We start from the raw sequence: 20,510 nt of genomic DNA on the forward strand, positions 1-20,510 counted from the left end.
GTGTCTCATTTTCTTGCTTTCTTAAAATATAGGCGAGTTTAAATCTTTAAAATCACACATGTGCCCTTTAAATATACATGCATGCATCTATGTACAGTTAAAATATAGTTTAACCTCATATATGCTCTTAAATGTAAATAAATATTAATATATGTATGTATATGTGTAGATAGATAGATAGATAGATAGATAGATAGATAGATAGATAGATAGATAGATAGACAGATTTAGGTTTTTTTCACTTTCTATAAAAGAGTATCATGCATTCTCAGCACTGTATAATTCACTATGCTACTGCACCTCAATTTACATACTCATTCTCTTGCCTAGTGGGTATTTGGGTTGTTTCTATTCTGTTTTTCCCCTCTGTATTATGAAAAATTTTAACTATATACAAAAATAGAGAGAGTAGTATAAGGAACCCCCATGCACTCATCACAGGTATTAACAATTGTCAACATCTGACCAAACTTATTTCATCTATACTCCCACCCAGCACTGGATTATTTTGAAGTAAATCTCAACTATCATCCATAAATATTTCTGTATGTCTCTTAGGAAGGTTATGACTCTTATCTTAAAAAGTAACAATCTCAGTATCACATGTATTCCTTGCTGTTATCATAAATGCAGTGTCCAAATTTCCCAATGTGTCCTACTTTCCCTAACAGCATGACCCTACACTTATGAATTGCACAGGGGAGGAAATATGTACGGGGTGCAGTCAAAGGGGCATCTAGAAAGTCATTTGTGATTCTCTTCTGGCTGCAGTCGGCTTCTTTTCTGGGTCATTGGTGAAGCTGCCAAAATCTGAAGGTGGAGAACTCTGAAGAGACCTGTTGGAGGAGTCCCAGGAAAAAAGGGGAATGAAAGATATGTGGCACCCAAGTCTGGAGATCTAGAAAGGGCGCAAGTACCCAGAGCCGCTGTTTGCAATGTCCACACCTCTCCTTCCACCTCAAAACTCAGCTCTACGTTCAAAGAGCAAAAGCAGCTATGAACAATATGTAAACAGTGGCTGAGTTCTAATAAAACTGTATGTACAGAAACAGGGCAGCCTGGATAAGGGCAGAAGGTTGTTGTCAACCTTTGGTCTAAACAATACAACTATTTTTATTCGTGTATATTCCTCCTATGTTTTTTGATTATTAAATACCAGCATTCTAGGATGGTTCCCGGTATTATTCCTATTCTTCAAATGAGAAGACTGATGTACGATGAGATTAAAGGACTTGCCCAGAATCACAGAGGTGCCACATGGTGGAGCTGGAATGGAACCCAAGAAATCTGTCTTCAAAATCCTTGCTTTTCTCTCTTTTTCTAGCCACAACAAATTTTACTATTGCTGTAATCATATAAATTGTTTAAAACAATAAAGAATTTTTCCTTAACATTATAAATATTTCAGTCTCACATTCATGATCATTCTAATTTATCATTGATGCATAATTTTTCATCATCAGAGAAATAAGTTTCATTGAACTACTTCATATATCTAATCATTTTCTTTAACTGAACTATTTCCTAAGGTAATTCCCAGACGTAGCATTACTGGGCATCTCTATGATCCTTGCAGGGGTGTGATGGGGAGGGGAGGTGAACTCGTGGCATTTGCCAATTTCTGTAGTATAAACACTCCCACGGTGGCCAACGGTAAGCTACCAGCATGATAGCCCTGAACAGAGTTGGGAAGAGGTGCCCCACGTGCCTCTTGCAAGAAGGTGAAAGCTAGACCCCGTACCCACTGGCTTGATGCATATTGCCTTTTTATTTCCCAGTACCAAATGATAAATGGAATTATCGCGTGTGAGAGTGGTTGTTTTAAAATAACCTTGATATCACCTTCTAAAACTTGATAGTGTGTGAGTGCTTTGGTATCTCAATGTTGTTTTAATTTACATCTCCGATTATTACTGAAACAGATCATTGTCCATGGTTCTTTTATGTGTGTTTCTCCTGTAAATTTCCTACTCATGTTCTTTCATTTACTAGGGTTATGATGTTAAAGTTATTAACTCCTCGAACTTGACTGACACAATTTCCTTTATATTTTTGCTTTTATTATTTTATCATGCAGAAATTGTAACATCATCAAGCCTGTCAATTCTTACTCCGGTGATTTTTTTATTGGTAGTGAACACAAGACAATTCATCCTATTTTCATCTATTCTACAAATATTTATTAAATGTTTAGTATGTGGCAGGCATGATTTAAGGTACTTGAGATACAGCCGTGACCAAAATAACATCTCTGCTGCCTGGGAGCTCTGCCTTGGAGCTCCCATTCCAGTGGGGAAAGCAGACAGAAAATAAGCAGGTATATAATGGAAGGTCAGGTGGTGATAAGAGCTATAATGAAACAAACAGAGTGAGGGCAGGAGGGATGGAAAGAGGTGCTATGTAGAGGGCCTCTGGGACAGTCACTTAAACGGGTAAAGGAGCGAGCCATGCAATTTTCCTACAGTTTGATTTTTAAAAAGAATTTAATTGGATTTTATTTTCAGTGGATGATATAAAAGGCTCTGTTATTTTTTTCCCAATGTGTATGCAATTATCTCAGTATCCTTCCTTTCTCTTTATTTTCAGAAGCTTTGTTAAGAAGTTGAGTCTATTTCTCAGTTCACTAATATGTTCTAATGTGTATTTTTCTGACAGTCTATTCTAATTGCTATTTGCGGGATCATCCTTTTGAAAAAAATTTGCCAAATGTTGTTTATTCTTCTTTAGCATTTCTAAACCATCCTTCACAGTCTCAAAATGAAATTCCATCTTCCTAAAGAGTCAAACTGCGTCTTCACTACCTTTGTATATACAACACCCCCAAGATGGACACTTAGCACACTTTTGTTAAATTATGAACACGTGAATTTCTGAACTCACTTCGATGCTTCTGACTCTTACTCGGGTCTAAGGGTACCTCACTCTTCTAAGTAGGTCATGAGTGGCAGAGAGCTACTAACCTGACCCACGTTTGCTCCTGTCACTCAGTTGACAAACTTCCCAGAACAAACTTCCCATTAATACTTCAGTCCTTTACTACAAACCCACTGTAAACACAGCAGCTTTGTTAACAACTGAGTTAAAGAACAGGGTCCCTCACAAAGGCAGAGACACTTCCATAGGAAAGGATGTGGTTTGTATTTGAACTATTTTATTTCCTTTATTTTACTTGGATAGGATTCAAAATCTTGATGGCCAGTCTTTAACACGGTCAGACCATAGGCTTTTCCAGTTCCGTGTTTATACCGTCTGCGCATCCATAGTCCCCCCAAAAGCAGGAGGACCAACGAAATGGGGGCCAGAGCAATCCCCCAGGAGAACGTGGTGGCTGTAGGAAGAACAGAATCACGTCAGGGCTCCAAAATTCTCTCACGGCCCAATAGGACAGTACAGTGCAGGTAGAGAAGGAAGAAAGGCAGTGGGGGATGTTTTTCTAATAAATGTGCACTGATTTTCAGGAAGTGTGTCCCTGACACCAAGATAAAGGACATTGGAGAATGACATCTGTGGCATTAGGAAAACAAGCCAAGTGGAACCAAAATTCACCAGAGATAAACCATGTGGGGGGGAGGGGCGGGGTGGTGTCGAGGGTCTCAGTTTGTTCCTTGTGTTGAATAGTGTGCAGTATGATGTCGTCTGTTTAGGTTTCAACCAGCCAACTGTGACCGGGCCAGGGTACAATTTGCCCTTGTCCAATGAGCCTGGGTGTCATGAGGATTCAATAAAGTAACAAAGGACAACAAAACAAACTTCGGACAAAGGAGCGATAGGCGTCAAGATTATTGCTTGAACCCAACTGTGTCATATTTTACTCCTTGGCACCTCTGTGTTGTGAAAATATAGGAAGAGACTAGGAATAAAACATTAACAAACACAAGAACGGGTGTTTTTAGCTGCATCAATGATGAGGCCAGAATTCTACATTTTTAAGCTACTGTTCATCACATGTAGGCATCCAGGAATTGACCCCATCTCAGGCTATCATCTCCGGGGGATTCTTACTCCTTCAAACCTCACAAGGCTTACAATTTTCTGAGCAGCCGTTTGAATGCACCTCTCAGTACCGGTGACGGGCTTTTAGCTGTGCCCTCTATGGGCAGTCATGGCCAACTCAGCCAAGGACATGCAGGCACAAGGCTCATGTTATAGAAATGTTTAAAGGTTCCCAGCATCAGGACCCCACAATCCACAGGTTCCTTTGGGTCATGAATCTGCTCAAACTTTAATATGAAAGGAACCCACTCAGTTGCAGGCAGACTTTGGCTTCCCCAGGAGAATCTGACTGGATAGATAGGAGGTGAGCCCAGAAATCTGTATTTTTCAACGAGTGGCTCAAGTGGGTGATGCTGGTGGCGCACAGACTTTTCTTTTTGGAGAAAAGTTGTGTCATGTTACCATTCTCTGCCCGGTGGCTTAACCACATACTCAGCTTTCCAATTAGTAGGACATCTACAGCTGCCTTCCCAGCAAACATGGAGAAATCTGCATTGATCTGATTGCTGCAGACTGCCCAGGAGGCATGCTGAGATTCCAGGTGGGGATGACATGGGCTTGTCCCCCTTTTAGGCTGCCAACAGACCACATTACCAGCATCTCCCTTTCCTGCTCAGTACTTAAACATTAAAAAACCAATTTGGTCAAAATGATAATGTGGGTTTGTCTTCTCTTCTTTTTCAAATGTCCTTACATGGACACTGGGTTGATTTGTCTTGCACTTTATTTCCTGTTAATGGATGAGCTTAAATCTAAAGCTATGCTGAACCCTGGGAATCTCCCAGTCCCTGACTCTTGGAGGACAAGATTTCTCAACTTTCTGATGAAGAATGTCCCGCCCTCCTCGAGGATGAAGGACAGCTGGTCCTGCAATCCAGGCAGAACCACGCGAGGACACAGGGTTTCTTAGAGTTTATCACAGAAACTTTTAATCTCTTTTCCAAAAATTGGCTTGCTATTTAAATTTTCAGTTAAATGTAATCTTCCAAGGCCAGACTCCACCCTACTAAAAAAAAATCATAAAATATGAGAGATTTGCTCTCAATGCTCCACTAAGAGGAAACACAAGGGACTTACTAAGTAATCATCCAGAGAACTGGTATTCTTGTCTAGCTTCCACAGAATAGTCAACATGTTTTCCCTTTTAATGTCCCCAAAATACATACCTTCTTTGACTGTGGTATGTAGCATCTGAATACCCAGTGTATTACGAACGACACATGTAAAATCCGTGTTCAAATCCTCTCTTATGACTGGGTTGAAAATCAGTGGTATTTCAATGTAGTTCTCATTATTTTCTGAGTATTCCCTGAGTGAAGAAACAATGACTTAAACATGATACATGCAATGCATGCTTCTCTTTACAACGCAGACATCCAAACATTCCCAGTTAGAAGGCTCCATTATGCCTACATTGGTTTCTAGATTCAGAAAGCTGGGAGCACATCCTGTTATGTCCTACTTATGTGGGAGAATTTCTAACCCTGTTAGTCACTGTAATAGGACAGTTGTTACAAGGAAATTACAGGAGCCAGTTTACTTAGGACAATGAAAATTTTCATTTCTTAAGATCCTTGATGAACAAAGAACCAATAGTGGGAATAGAAATGTCTAGTTTTGCGGAAACTTAACTGTATCACCAACAAATTGTTTGCATAATGAAGATAAGGAGTTTCCAGGAATCCGGTTTTCAACAGAGTCCCCTCCTTTCATCTCCACGTCCAACTCTCACTCTGTAAACGCAAGTGCAGAGTGGAGGGCTGTATATTGACCAAAGAGAATGATTCTAGTCGACATAACTGTGATTTATAATGTTATAGGACTCTGAAAATGCTTCACTACTGCGTATTAGTATGAATAAAAATGTCACTGAGGTGGCTCCACTAGGACTAATTTTATTTTTTTAATCTTTGGGGAAAAAATAGTCTCCTTTAAGTAAATGGACAGTATGAGTAAGCTGATATGGGACATGTTAGTTTCACAGTGAAGACTAGCAAGTGAACAATTGTGCTAGCCACATATAATTTTTACTTGGTTGCATCCAGAAAGACCCTTTTTGATAGGTCTTTCAAAACAAGACAAAAATTTGGCAAGCCAAAGTTCAGGCTAATTCAGAGAACACAAACTACAATTTTAAAAATCTGTACTTTATACTTTGGAACACTGAATAGTCTCCCTTACTCATACGCAAATGGTTCCCATTTACAAGGCCTGATTGTTCTACATTCAGAGTGAGAAAACATTTTCCAGACATGAATGCTTATGAGAACATAATTCTTTCTTACTTTTACTATTAACCTTCCTTAGAGACTGTGGCAGCCCCTGTTTCCCTGAGAAACAGAAGGGGCTTTCAGATACTGTGGCTAAGTTTGTTTTAAGGGTTTGTGAAAATGTTTGGCATTCAGGTTGCACCGTCGGGAATGGAAATATATTAACTCCAAAGTATTTAAAAAGAAAAACTGTTAAAAAATCAAGAAATAAATGTTTGCTTAAACAGCTAGAAAATGCAACCTCAATGTCAAGTTGTTGAGTACAACTCAACTCTTACATAGAAAGCTTGGTTCTCAAGAACAATTGCTAATTCTTAGCAAAACTCAATTTTTAAAATTCTAAAAATCCAACAGTTTAGAACAGAAAAACTATTTTGAATGTGGCGCGTGTCATATTGACAGGGTGGATATGACATTGTCTCTACACAAAGCAGTAAAGCCTATGGGGGTTTCACAACAGCTCTGCCCAGAAGACTCTTCTAAGCTGACACACATCTTCGCCCACTTACAGGCGCTGCCCCTCGGTCACACGGCGTTCATGGTAAGTGCTCTTTATGTCGGTATTGTTGGCCTTCCACCACAGCAGGGTGGCCGAGTCTGTGCCGGCTCCCAGAAACACCTTACACGGGATTGTCAGTCTCGACCCTGTGTACAGCAAGACACAGAGCACTGAAAGTCAGAATCCAGTTGGATACAGGGGTCACCCCAGCCGCTCGTCCACCAGCAAATCTGAACAATAGACCGTTTCCCCACCTCCTCAAACATCCCTCATTGACTAATTCTTTTCTTAGAAGGAAACTTGTTTCCCTCAAATGATTCCATTTACATAGAGAATCAGTATTTACCAAATATCTCCAGTTCCTTCAACTGGTCTTCATCATGGTAGATGAAAACCCAGAGGCAAATGGCTTCCCCAAGGCCCCTCAGATCCTACAGGGCATTCTGAATTCAACAGCTGCCTTCTTTCACAGTTAATCCTTACCCCCCAAAAGTCAATTAACATATGGATTCTTTCTCTTTGCTCATTGCTGGTCTCAGCTCTCTGTTTCCCCTGTCTCAACTCTCCATTCCCAGATCATGTTCACGTAGGATTAACTCTTTAAAAAGCCACTATGTTTTATACAAATGGTACCTTCAGAGAAACAGTGGGAAACGCAGCTTCACTCGGCTGGGAACACCGAGGAGTTTGCTATGGCCTCCAATTAAAATTTAAAATATAAGTCTAACACCAAACAGGAGAGAGAGAGAGAATAGGACTCTGCAGCCAGCATAAGATCTATGAAACCATTATACAAAAACAAACACACCAAATGGATACAGGCTTCACAAACAGGCCTGAATCTGAACCCCAGCCTGACCCGAGTATAGTTCTTTTGACCTTCCTTCATCCGTCTTGAGCCCGTGGGCAGCTTTTCCTTCTGGAAAATGGGAAAATAAGACCTCCCCACTAGCTGACCAGCTATTTTGGCAACAAGAACAGTTTCTGAGGGGCCAGCAGTCGGCCTCATTTTACAAACGGAGTATTAGGGAAATGCTGAGGTCAGCCAAGTTTTGGTAGGGTGAAATTGTTTTAAATATAGTACAGGTACTGGTTCTGTAAGAGTATCATGCCATTAATCCTTTCCCACAGTTAATAACAGCTACCAAGATGTTCAGATTTTTACATTTAGATTTTTGTAGGTAGGCTTTTCATTAAGCAAAGGATACTTGCTTCAAACAGTGCCATTTCTAACAATATTTGACACAGGGAAATGCTCTCTGTCATTTGTTATTTCAGCCTCTCATGCTGGGGTTCTAGGGTCTCCACCCAGGCACATTGTACAGAAAGTGGCAGGTGCAGTCACAGACACAGGGGTCCCAGGCCCCCATGTGGGTTACAGTCCTTGCAGGCCTTACCCAGAGAAGCTAATATGGTCTGGTGAGGGGAGATAATCACAGGAACTGTCTCCTCTTCTTTTACTGAGAAGATATGTGGAAAAAAGATTCAATTAGGAAAGGCTTCATTTCAAGTTGAGGTTCAAGGTCCATTGTTTGGTTAATTAACTAAGTTATTCTTGATGGTATGGCCAGCCATTGTGGGAGTTGACCTTTGTCTAGCAAAGGAAACAGGCTTTCCACAAAGACGAGCATCCTTGCCCAATGCCTTTCCCAGAAGAGAGATTACTGGAAGAAGCCACAGTTAAACACACATTCTGCTCACAGATGTTCTTTTCTCTGTGATAAACAATTAACCATTCACCTCCCTGGCTTCCTGAATGAATTTTTAACAGTAATGTTCACAGTGTCCACAGGGTTGCCCTAAAACATTTCCCTCCACTCCATCCTCACCTTGCCAAGTGCCTGCCACAGAATACCGATGCCACCTCAAAAAAATAAACTAAAATAAAATAAAACAGAGGCCCAGGGGCTTGGAAACCACTTATTTGTAATGTTAATCCTACACGGAGTGATAGAGTGGCCCAGGTTGGCCCAGGGGCTTGGAAACCACTTATTTGTAATGTTAATCCTACACGGAGTGATAGAGTGGCCCAGGTTGGCCACTGTCCTGTTAATTGAAGATGTATCTCTTTAGGGAGACAGCAGTGGATGTCATAGGATTCAGAACTCAGCTCCCCAAGAGGCAGGTCTCCCAGCAGCTTGAACAAACTGGGCACATTAATTGCAGCAAAAAAGACAGCTTGGGGGTGGGCAAAGGGCTGCTCGTCTCCATAACTGCTTGCTCCACCCTCACTCTTCCTCTAAGAGCATCTGAAACCCTAACATGAGTCAGCATCGGGCAGCATCACAGTAGAGCCCAAAGTGCAGGGGACTTCTCAACTGTGACCAACAGCCTTTCCCTCACATGGCTGCCATTCAGAGGCTGGGGCAGCAAAGAGAGGAGACACAAGCCTCAAGGACTTTATACATCCACGGGTCTCAAACTTAAGGACTCATCAGCATCCCCTGGGGGACTTGTCAAACACAGACTACTCCCCTCCCTGGGCCCCTGTTTCTAATTCAGTAGGTCTGGGATGAGGCCTGAGAATGTGCATGTCTAACCAATATCCGGGTGATGCGGCTACTGCTGGCCCAGAGCCACTCTTCCAGAAGTGCTGAGATACTGTGATCACAACACAGGCTAAAATGTGGGTTGGCTGCCCCCTAGTGTTCCTGTGCAGTACCACATGAACAGGCTAAGCATGCCCTTCAAAGTCACAGGAAGTCACCGTGTTCCCCTGTGGGGGAACAAGGAGTTGAGGTGAATGAATGGTCACACACAGTAAAAGAAATGTAATCTAGAGATTTCAGTTCATGGGAGATACATTTTCCCTGTAGTAGAATTGAATCTCTGGATTCTCTGTGAGAAAAAAGCTAGTCTTTCCCCCTCATAGACCAATTATTTAACCTTAATATATTTCCAGAGCTCTCTGAAATGCCCTTAGAAAACTCCAACTGTGTAATTATTCTGTGTATAAAATAAAGAAAAGAAGTCTACTCTGTAGGGTGGAATGCACTTAACCACTTTTATGACCCTTGTACCAAGCTTGATGTCCAGCATGTAGGAGGTATGGAGTAAATGTTGAACAAATATTAAATACTAACCAATACTGTTCACAACATTATTCTCAAGTAGAAATTATTTAAACTAATAAGAGCACTCACTGCTTGAAATCCTGGTTTCAAGAGCAACTAGACATGCCTTGGGGAAGACCAAAAGAAAGGGCAATATCCACTGGATATGCCAATGCATAGCCTTTTAACTGAAGAATCCGATAAAGTCCTAGTATCCTAGAATTATACATCAACTTATGGCAACCATGTTTGAATGGCGGGCCCGAGAGGTAGGTGCAAGCCTTCCAAGTGAATTATTGTTTGGCTCCCTCTAGTGGTGCGTTTTAGCCTCAGACTTGGAACCCTATCAACCACCCAAGGGTTCACCTTTCCTTAAAATAACATCCTGCTTTCTACCTCTCAAGGTGGCATACACATGTCTGATTAGCCTGATGTTTTAAGAAAGTTGTCGTATCTGTTTTCCTTTCGTACCAAAGACATTCAAGGAATTCTGTGTGAGCCCTAATTTGTCTTGTGCGTGCTTGTTATTGAAGCAGGGTGGAAGGATACCTTCATGGCAAGCACTTACTCTTGGTATGTAGTTGGATATTCCTAGTGATGTTGTATCGCGTGCCTTTGTGGACAAACGTCGTAACACAGCTGTAATAGCCCGCGTCCTCCACAGACACATTATTTATGAGTAATTGAGTGGCTCCCTTCACACTTAGAAACTTCTTGTTGTCTTGATCCAAAAGGACAGAATCCTTAAGAGAAAATGGTTTTTCAGAATTATATTATATACTAATTTATATCTCAAAAGCTATAAATAGCATCAGTATTATCAACCAGTGTTGAATTTGCAACCCGAGAATTGCCCTGTTACTTACTTTGCTAATGTTATTCTTGGGACATACTTTTCACTCTCTCTTTTTAGGAGAGGGAATTTGTTAACATATAAAACAAAATTGCTCAATTTGTTTAACCACAGTGCTTAAAGCACATTTGCTTAAGCACAATGGGAGAAAAAAGAAACTCTTCTTTAACAAAGTAGGCCATTTAAGATACAGATATATTTATGGCCTAACAGCTGCCTACAGACCTAACTTGGGAGACCCCCAGGGAAGAGAACTGTATGTAGTCATGGTGACTTGAAAACAATGTTCACAAGAGACAATGTTGCTGTAATTACCTTAAAAATCATTTCAATTTTAGGAGTCAGTAGAGATGCAGAAAAATTTGTAAGAAAAAACTGAATGTGAGAAAGGAGGCCATACTTTTCATATGGGTAAAAGATACCATGGGTTCTGAAGAATAGAACCCTCAAGGGCAAGGCTTCCTATAACATAAAAAAAGCTGAATGGGATTTAAGAAAACATTCTAATGAAGACAAAAATGTTCTCAGGAACATCTCTTTCAAAACCATGATGATTGAAAGTCAAACACAACCTTGAGTCATTCCAGATTCTTACTCTGAATGGGAAGACAGACATAACCAGAAGAGTTTGTTTGCCACATGGTTCACAAAGTACTACTTTATAATATATTTAATTAAAATGGGAGATTTTATTGTTCCTAACACGAGTGGTCAAATATGAAAAAAGCCAAATAGGGCCCAGCACTACAGTTCTGCCAGAGACCGTGGGCAACCAGGGCTGCCCTGCATGGCATGGTGTGTGGGACGTCCTGAGTTAGGGTTTTGGCTTCACCATCTACCAGCTGTGTGACCTTGGGTGAGTCCTTACATTTCATAATCTGTAAAATAGAGCTATTAACAACCCCTACTTCCTTGGGTTACATGTCAGCCAGTTTAGAACAGACTTGTGCCTAGTACATGCTCAGTAATGATTACCATTCTTAGGAAGGGAACAAATCTTACTAAGCACCACCATGCTATCCTTATCCCAGATTTATATGGCAAGCCCTGCAGGAGGCGCTTCATATTCAGTCCTCCATTTAATATCCCAACAATCCCAGCCACTATGAATGACTAATTATCATTCTGCACAGGAAGCAGGTTCAAGAGGTGAAGTAACTTGGCCAAGGCCACACAGCAGGTAAATGAAGGAACAGGGCTTTGAACAAAGACTGACCCCTCCTGAGTCTGTGCTCTCTCCTCTCACGTGTCCTCTTTATACTCTTCCTAAACCAAGAGCGAATTCATTCTGTAACTGGACTGGCTAATTCATGGGGAATGGCTACGTTCCTCTACTTTCAGAAAATCATTTAAAAGTTTCCAATATTAAATTAATAGTCTATGTGTATCTTGAAGTTATAATACTAGTCAATCGGTTAACCTATTCTTTTTTATCTGAAAAGATATATTTTAATAATTATGACAAAATTATAGGTAATGTCGATTGAGATCACATTGAAAAGTTCTGTTTATATAGAGTAAGGAATAACATATTTCTTAAGTGAAAGGCAGTTCCTCACTTCTTTTTCTTTTACACAATGGAAATACCTTTAATGCTGTTGCTGACAGCAAAGTAGTGCAATGTAATATGTAATATATATATAAAATACAGACTTCTAAAAAGTAGGAATTGAGTCCTTCTTTGTCCCCAAAACATGTTTTAGCATTTCAATGTATATTCCTTCAGATTTTTAAATATGTGTAACTATATTTTTAAATAAACTAGAAATACAATATATACCATTTAAAGCCTTTAAAAAACTATAACAATATTGTATTTTTCTTTCCTTGTTAATACATATAAAATTATCTCGTCTTTGTAAATAGGTATGTGATATTCCACTGTTCCTATGAGAGGAAATTAGTTTATCTAATCCCTCAAGGAGAATATTTTCTTGTTTCTAGTATCTTATTATAAACAATGCTGCAGTAAATGTGTTAGTACAGTGTTATATACTTATCTCCTTATTTCCATATAAGTTTTTTTAAATGGATCTAATTCTTGATTAAAGGGTTAATTTCTTTTAATGATCCAACAAATAACTGTACTTGCCAGTATCAATTTATGGTCTATATCAACTAACTTTTTCTATAAAGGACCAGTGGTAAATATTTTAGGCCTACAGCCCACATGGCCTCTGTCCATTGCGATGTGAAAACAGGAAAATCAATGAATGTGTTTGTGTCCCAGTAACTATTTATAGACACTGAAATTTGAGTTTTATATCATGTTAAGTCATAAAATGTTATTCTTTTTAAAAAACTTTTAACCATTTCAAAGAGTGAAAACTATTCTTAACTTGCAAACTGTACAAAAAAAAAAAAAAAAACAAAAGGCAGTAGCTTAATTGGGCCCTGGGTTGTGGTTTGCCCATACCTGGTCTACACACATGACCTGATGAGAGTATTTATTCAACCAGGCAAAAGAATAAACTGTGTTTCTATTTACTGCTTTAACCCAAAGATTAGTTATCAACTGCTTTTGAAAAACTCTGTTAATGTGTGTATAAAATTTTTAAATAAACAATTTTTTCTCAATTTTAATAGATAAATGATAGAGTTAAAAGCTACTCTCTACAACTATTATTTACTGGATTCATTTCACATTCTGTCTTCTCAAATCACTATTCTGAGGACTCTTACCCAAGCCACATAAGGGTTAGTAGAACATACTAATCCTGGCCCTTTCTTAAAATAACTGGTTTAAATAAAAGTGAATGTGTTAGCTTCAGAACAGGTATTTTATATCTTTCCACTGGTTAGTAAAAACACATTTTAATTAAATGGCAATTTTTAAAGATGTACCTTGTACCATTGAATCTTCATGTCAGTTTTGTTATGGGTGAATTGACTCAGTTCAGGGCAAACTAATGTCCCAGAGGTTGACAAGGTAAGACTTTGCGGGTATAAGATGAAAGGCACGGAAGCTTCTGTCTTCTCAAAAACCCTGAGCTCAAGGGACATTTCGTCACAGTAAGAGGCATTTCTGATTTAAAAGGAAAAAAGAGATGATAATAAATGGCAAGGCAAAAAAAAGTAAAGCTAAATGAAATTAAAAACAATTTCCCCAATCTCATTAAATTATGCATTCTACATTTTTTTGATTAGTATTGCAATACTTCTATCCCTGATCCCTTTGATTCTTTGGGGGACAAAATAGCACACTTTCATAATTGTTACAAAGAAAGTGTAAAATATTCTGTATTTTTCCCAAAGGACACTTCACATGTCTAACTTCAATCCCATCAAGAGCCACTAAGAAATCCCCAAGTTTTCTTCAAAGGGGTGGGCCTAAACCATTCCAGATTCTGGGGTTCCTTGAGCAAATGTTCCAACTTCCTGGTCCAGGGAATTATATCTAAATGAAGGAATTGTTTTCTAAGAGCTACGGTCTCCATGTAAAGAAAATTCCGTTTACTTCTCTGGGGAATCATTTATCAACTGAAGTCTAAGTTCAGAAAACTGCTGAGAACTTAATATAAAAATCTATAAAAGATTTCTGTAATACTACATGAGGGAAATTAACTTGGTAAGTTTGTTTGGTTTTGGGTTTTTTTTGTTTGTTTGTTTTGTTTTGTTTTGGTTGGGCTAACTATAATCTCAATATCACAATTCTGTCAAGACCCTAGAACTGGGGAAAGGGCAGAGGCAAAATGTTTATAGCAACATAGAGGAAATGTAGGGAAGGACAGAGGATATTAACTAAAACAATTTTCTTAAGTAGAAAACATAAAAATTTATGTGCCTCGCTAAGTCCTGGCTACCTAAGAAACTCAGGACAACAATAAAGATGATTGTAGGAGGTGGGGGGACAAGAACTTTCACAGCAAAATGGAAAACAAGCTATACCTGAAGAAGAAACAAAATGTGAAAAATATATATATGAAAGAAATAAGGGATAAAAGCTTAACTACCTGAATGTGAAAATAATCAATTCAAATATATGTCAATATCTATATTATATTTTATATCTGGTTGAAAGAGACAAAAAAGGAGATGAACAAATGTTTTAGGCACAAAGGAATGCAGAAAGTTAACTGTCACCTTGAAAACTGCATCATCTCACTGCAAGTGGAAGAGATGCCAATGAGGACAGAGCTAAAGGACAGAGCCCAGCTGGAAGTAGTCAGCCCAGCAGCTCCTCAGAGTAAGGGGGTGCCTGCCACGTAGGTGCTGGGTGCTCTACTTACATTATTCCACTTATTCTCCAACACTATGAGTTAGGAGTTATTATTATATTATTTTTAGATGAGGCAAATTAGCAACACAGAAATTAAGTAATTCCTAAGCCTGTATAGCTAGCTACTAAGAGGTCAACCCAATAGGACTATGGGAAAACCCGTAAATTAGGGCAGTATCTCCAAAACCCAAGCTTACCAGACATATTAAGAGTTAAAAAAAAGGTTCACATTATTGATCTGGTATTCCCCACTAGCAAGATAATCCATGAAAATGAAACCCAAAAGAAATAGAGGTGGGGGAATAACTTGACCATCACTCATATTCCCCATGTAGTGTGGTATCCCCACAGCAAAAAGTGGTATTCACTAGTGCTGTTTACCAAATAGATCCAGTTCTCCCAGTTCTGAGCACATGGTGGTGTTACATGCGTGGGTGCAGTTATATGACTCTAGTCAATGAATTGTATGTGTGTCACTTCCACACCAAAGTTTTAAAAGCCAGGAGAGACCTTCCACAGCATATTTCCTTTTGGTACAGTGACCAACAGTTGAGATAATGACTGCCCCTTCAGTCTGCATCCTTGAGTGTCTGCCCATCCACCCTGTGCTTGTTGCATGTGTGATAAATAAGCCTTCATTGTTTGGAGCCACTGAGATTTGGGGGTTGTTTGATTCCGTAGCATAACCTTCCTCACCCGGATTGACAGAAAGGCCATGTGGGTTCTAGATCACAAGATTATAAAAGTCACAAGGACAGAGCAGTGTCATGCCCTGTCACTGTAAATGCCAAAAGGTATTGTGGCAAGTGCTGGTGATTCTCACTCTCGATCAGAAACCCAGTTTTAGCGTAGAAGAGCATGTTAGAGATCAGTCAGGTAAACTCTCCCACATGCTCCAAAAGCTTGACCCACAATTGGATTTCCAACCCCTCTCAATTCCACATCTCTGTGTTCTACAATAGAAAACAAAATAAGGATATTAGGTACCATTTTTTTACTTGAGTGTAGAAACAAACTTTGAGACAAGCATGACTCAGTTCACCACTCCCCTATTCTTGCATATTATCACTTCAGTAGACAAGAAGCATTGCCTTTGAAAGAAAAGGCATTTCTATGCATATATTGACCACCTGCTCCGGTGCTCCCCACACGAAATGCTTCTTATACTGTGATTTCACAGAATGCTCCCAACGAACCTTCTTACAGTGGAGAAAACTGAGGCCTAGAATTGTCAAGTGATAAGACCAAGGTCCCATCTGATAGAAAATGAGAAGGTTCAGATTTGCATCCAGGTCATCCTGACTCCAAATTCTGTTCTTTCTCTACTATTTATTTTTTCTAGTAGTGCTCCTTGAAAACAATAGGACCTTTTGTACTAGAAAGGAAAGGAAAACTATGCATGTATAGCTATTGTAAAATCAGACATCCACATGTCCCTGATATGGAGGGAAGTGCTGACTTGTCTGCTTGCTGGGCAGGGTTCATTACAGAGTAGCACACAGACGCACACACAGAAAACGTAAATAAATGTTTGTGGGTATGACTTCTCCTTAAATCAAATGAGTTTATGAAATCTGCAGAGACTCTAAAGCTGCCTAGTAAGAGGAGTGAATAGAATCTTGGGAAGGGTGAGAGGCAGCAGCTGAAGAGAGAAGGGCAGGACTATTTCAAAATCAGGCCAACACTCAATAAATGGTGCTGGGAGAATTGGATAGCCTCATGCAATAGAATGAAACTGGACTGTTACCTGTCACCATGTACCAAAATTAATTCAAAATGGATCAAAGACTTAAGCATAAGACCTGACACAATAAACTGCATAGAAGAAAACATAGGTACTAAACTTATGGACCTTGGGTTCAAAGAGCATTTTATGAATTTGACTCCAAAGGCAATGGAAGTAAAAGCTAAAATAAACAAATGGGACTATATGAAACTTAAAAGTTTCTGCACAGCAAAAGAAACCATCGACAAAACAAAGAGGCAACCGACTGAATGGGAGAAGATTTTTGCAAACAGTTCCTCCGATAAAGGTCTAATATCCAAAATATACAAGGAACTCATGAAACTCAACAACAAAAAAACAAACAACCCAATTAAAAAGTGGGCAGAGGACCTGAAGAGACATTTCTCCAAAGAGGACTTACAAATGGCAAATAGACAGATGAAAAAATGCTCAACATCACTAATCATCAGAGAAATGCAAATAAAAACCACAATGAGATATCACCTCACCCCAGTCAGAATGGCTATCATCAACAAGACAAATAGCAACAAGTGTTGGAGAGGCTGTGGAGAAAAAGGAACCCTCATCCACTGTTGGTGGGAATGCAGACTGGTGCAGCCGCTATGGAAGGCAGCGTGGAGGTTCCTCAAAAAAATTACAAATAGAATTACCATATGACCCAGCAATCCATCTCCTGGGTATCTACCCAAAGAATTTGAAATCATTTATACATAAAGACACGTGTACTCCAATGTTCATTGCAGCTTTGTTTACGGTGGCCAAGACATGGAAACAACCAAAATGTCTTTCGATACATGAATGGATAAAGAAGTTGTGGTATATATATACGCAATGGAATACTATTCAGCGTTAAGGAAAGACGATATAGGAACATTTGTGACAACATGGATGGATCTTGAGAGTATAATGCTAAGTGAAATAAGTCAGACAGAAAAAGCAAAGAACCCTATGATTTCACTGATATGCGGTATATAAACCAAAAACAACAAAAGAACAAGACAAACAAAAGAGAAACAAAAACTCATAGACACAGACAATAGTTTAGTGGTTACTAGAGGGTAAGGGGGGTGGGGGAGGGAGATGAGGGTAAGGGGGATCAAATATATGGTGATGGAAGGAGAACTGACTCTGGGTGGTGAACACACAGTGGGATTTATAGATGATGTAATACAGAATTGTACACCTGAAATCTATGTAATTTCATTAACAATTGTCACCCCAATAAATTTTAAAAAAAAAGAAAAAAGAAAAAAGAAAAAAGAAAATCAGGCCAACACTGAGCTCTTATCCTTTCAGAAGAACTAAGCCAGGGAATTTTTAAGATCTCCAATACTATACCTACAACTTTTCCTTCAAGAAGCAGCAAGATATATCAAGACCTTCATTAGGGAGAGGACAGTCTTTCCAACAACGTTTTTAGGAGAACTGGATAGCCATTTTCAAAACAATGAAGTTGGACCATTACCTTATGCCATATCCAAAATTTAACCCAAAATGGATCAAAGACCAAAACATAAGCATTAAAACTATAAAAATTCTTAGAAGAAAAACACAAGGATAAAAGCTTTATGACATAGATGTGACGGTGATTTCTTGGATATTCCATCAAAAGCAGAGGCAACCAAGAAAAAACTAGATAAATTTGACCATCAAAATTTAAAATTTTTGTGCATTAAAGAACATTATCAATAGAGTAAAAAAGCCACCCATGGAACGGTGGAAAATATTTGCAAGTCATATATCTGATAAGAAATTGATATTTAGAATATATAAACAATGAATATGTAAACAATGAACTACAATGCCTTTGAGTTCATTGTAACTCAAAAACAAATAAAGAACTCAATTAAAAATGGGCAAAGGACTTGAATAGAAATTTCTTCAAAGAAAATACCAAAATGACCAATAAAGCACATGGAAAGATGCTCAATGTAACAAGTCTTTAGGGAAATGCAAATCAAAACCACAATGATACACCACTTCATACCCATCAGGGTGGCTATTAACCACCACCCCCCACTCAAAAATAAAAAACAACAACAAAAAAACAAAACCAGAAAATAGTGTTGGTGAGCAGGTGAAGAATTTGGAAACTTGCACATGACTGGTGGGAATGTAAAATGATGGAGCTTCTGTGAAAAACAACATCATGATTCTTCAAAAAATGAACAGAATTATTACATGGTCCACCAATTCCATTTCTGGGTATACCGAAAAGTATTGAAAGCAGGCAGTCAAACAAATTTTTGAAGACCTATGTTCATAGCAGCATTATTCACAACAGCCAAAGAAAACCCAGAAGAAACCTAAGCATCCATTGATAAATAAATGGATAAGCAAAATGTGGTCTATATATACAATGAAATATTATTGCGCTTTCAAAAGGAAGAAAACTCTGACACATGATGTGGCGTGGAAGAACCTTAAGGATATTATGCTAAGTGAAATAAGCAGTCACAAAAGAACAGATACTATATGATTCTACTCATATGAGTTGCTTAGAGTAGTCAGATTCATAGAGACAGGAAGTACGATGGCGGTTGCCAGGGGCTGGGAGAGGAGAGATGGGGAGTTCGTGTTCGATAAGCACAGAGATTCATGTTGGGAAGAAGCAAAGGTTCTGGAGCTGATGGTGGTGATGGTAACACAACATCGTGAATGTACTTATCACAACTGAATTGTACACTTTAAAGGGTTGAAGTGGTACATTTTACGTTATGTATATGGTACCACAATTTTTGTAAAAAAGCAACAGAGCAAAGAGGGAGGGGGACTAAAGCCCGTGTCAGGAACTGTGGGTTCCAGTCTCAGCTCCACACCCACCACATGCAAGAACTTTATAAGTGAGCTCAGCTCCCTCACATGTACAATAAGCAGTTGGATGAACTTATTCTTAAACTCTCATCCAAGTGTCAAATTCATTCAGTGTTCTGTATCTATTTCTTGTGTCCATGTGGATTGAGCAATGAAAAAAAAGCCGAGTTAATGTCCTGGAGTTCACATTCTAATGGGGTAGATACATATTAACCACACATACCACATATATGTGTGTCAGATGAAGAAAAGTAAGTGACAGGAGTGCTGTTTTAGATAAAGTGGCTAAAAAGGTGACATTTGAGCAAAGATTTAAATGAAGAGGGAGAGGGAGCCATGAGCACATCTGAGGGAAGGCTCTCAGTGGGAGGCATGTCAGGAGCAGTGAAGAAGACAGAACATGGATTCTCACCTGCACAATGGATTTTGAAATCCAAGTCCTCACTGAAGAACAGTGTGAGAGTCCATTCTTCAACGAGTCCCACGCCCCACAGCCCCACCCCACCCCCATTGTCCCAGAGGGGCTTACCTGACAGTACAAATGTAAGTGCCAGAGTGCCCCTGCCAGGCTGGCACAATCCAGATGGCATCATCCTGGACCCACACTCCTGTCTCTTCTCCTCTTGGGACCATCCCAGCAGAATCATTTTTCCGCCATGTCAGGCTGACATGGGGTCTGGCAGAGGCCCCCAACCAATACCGCATCTGGGGGCACTGCAGGACCACAGGCTCCCCTTCTATCCCGATGTTGGTTTTGAAATATTTGCCACGAAATCGGCAGTTTCCTGCAGGCACTGAAGGACAGAGAGACCACAGTCAGGCTTTGGGTCCAAAACCTCCCTTTGATGGGCACATCTGAGGAAGAAGTGTGCCCCTAACAAAGAGGCCTGTACCCTGAGCACCCCATTATCTCCTTCCTGTTACAATCGTTTCAAATCTCCCAAATACCAAATTTCAGGTTACTAGCAATTCCGATTTATATTTTGTGGGAAAAGTTAAATCAGGTTCACATGGTGACAAGAAAAATGATTAAAAATTTTGGCCACATTTCTCACTTAACTC

The 20,510-nt window shown here is 39.5% G+C and overlaps 1 protein-coding gene across 3 annotated transcripts in view; it reads right to left on the reverse strand.

Annotated features, from left to right (window-relative positions):
- IL1R2 (interleukin 1 receptor type 2) overlaps positions 1 to 20,510 on the reverse strand; it is a 42,898-nt gene that overhangs the window by 5,811 nt on the left and 16,577 nt on the right. For 2 of the 3 annotated variants that reach the window (XM_081068279.1, XM_081068280.1), the window contains exons 3-9: positions 19,978 to 20,242; positions 13,513 to 13,693; positions 10,384 to 10,558; positions 8,160 to 8,222; positions 6,773 to 6,908; positions 5,160 to 5,302; positions 3,131 to 3,328 (exon numbers count right to left, since the gene is read on the reverse strand). In XM_081068279.1, coding sequence (XP_080924405.1) covers positions 3,147 to 3,328; positions 5,160 to 5,302; positions 6,773 to 6,908; positions 8,160 to 8,222; positions 10,384 to 10,558; positions 13,513 to 13,693; positions 19,978 to 20,242 — 1,145 coding nt within the window. In that variant the 3' untranslated portion in view covers positions 3,131 to 3,146. Of the gene's footprint in view, positions 1 to 3,130; positions 3,329 to 5,159; positions 5,303 to 6,772; positions 6,909 to 8,159; positions 8,223 to 10,383; positions 10,559 to 13,512; positions 13,694 to 19,977; positions 20,243 to 20,510 lie in introns of those variants that run through there. The other variant, XM_081068281.1, reaches the window with a different exon arrangement.

The sequence above is a fragment of the Rhinolophus hipposideros genome (genome assembly GCF_964194185.1).
Source record: "Rhinolophus hipposideros genome assembly, chromosome: 12".
Lineage (NCBI taxonomy): Eukaryota > Metazoa > Chordata > Mammalia > Chiroptera > Rhinolophidae > Rhinolophus > Rhinolophus hipposideros.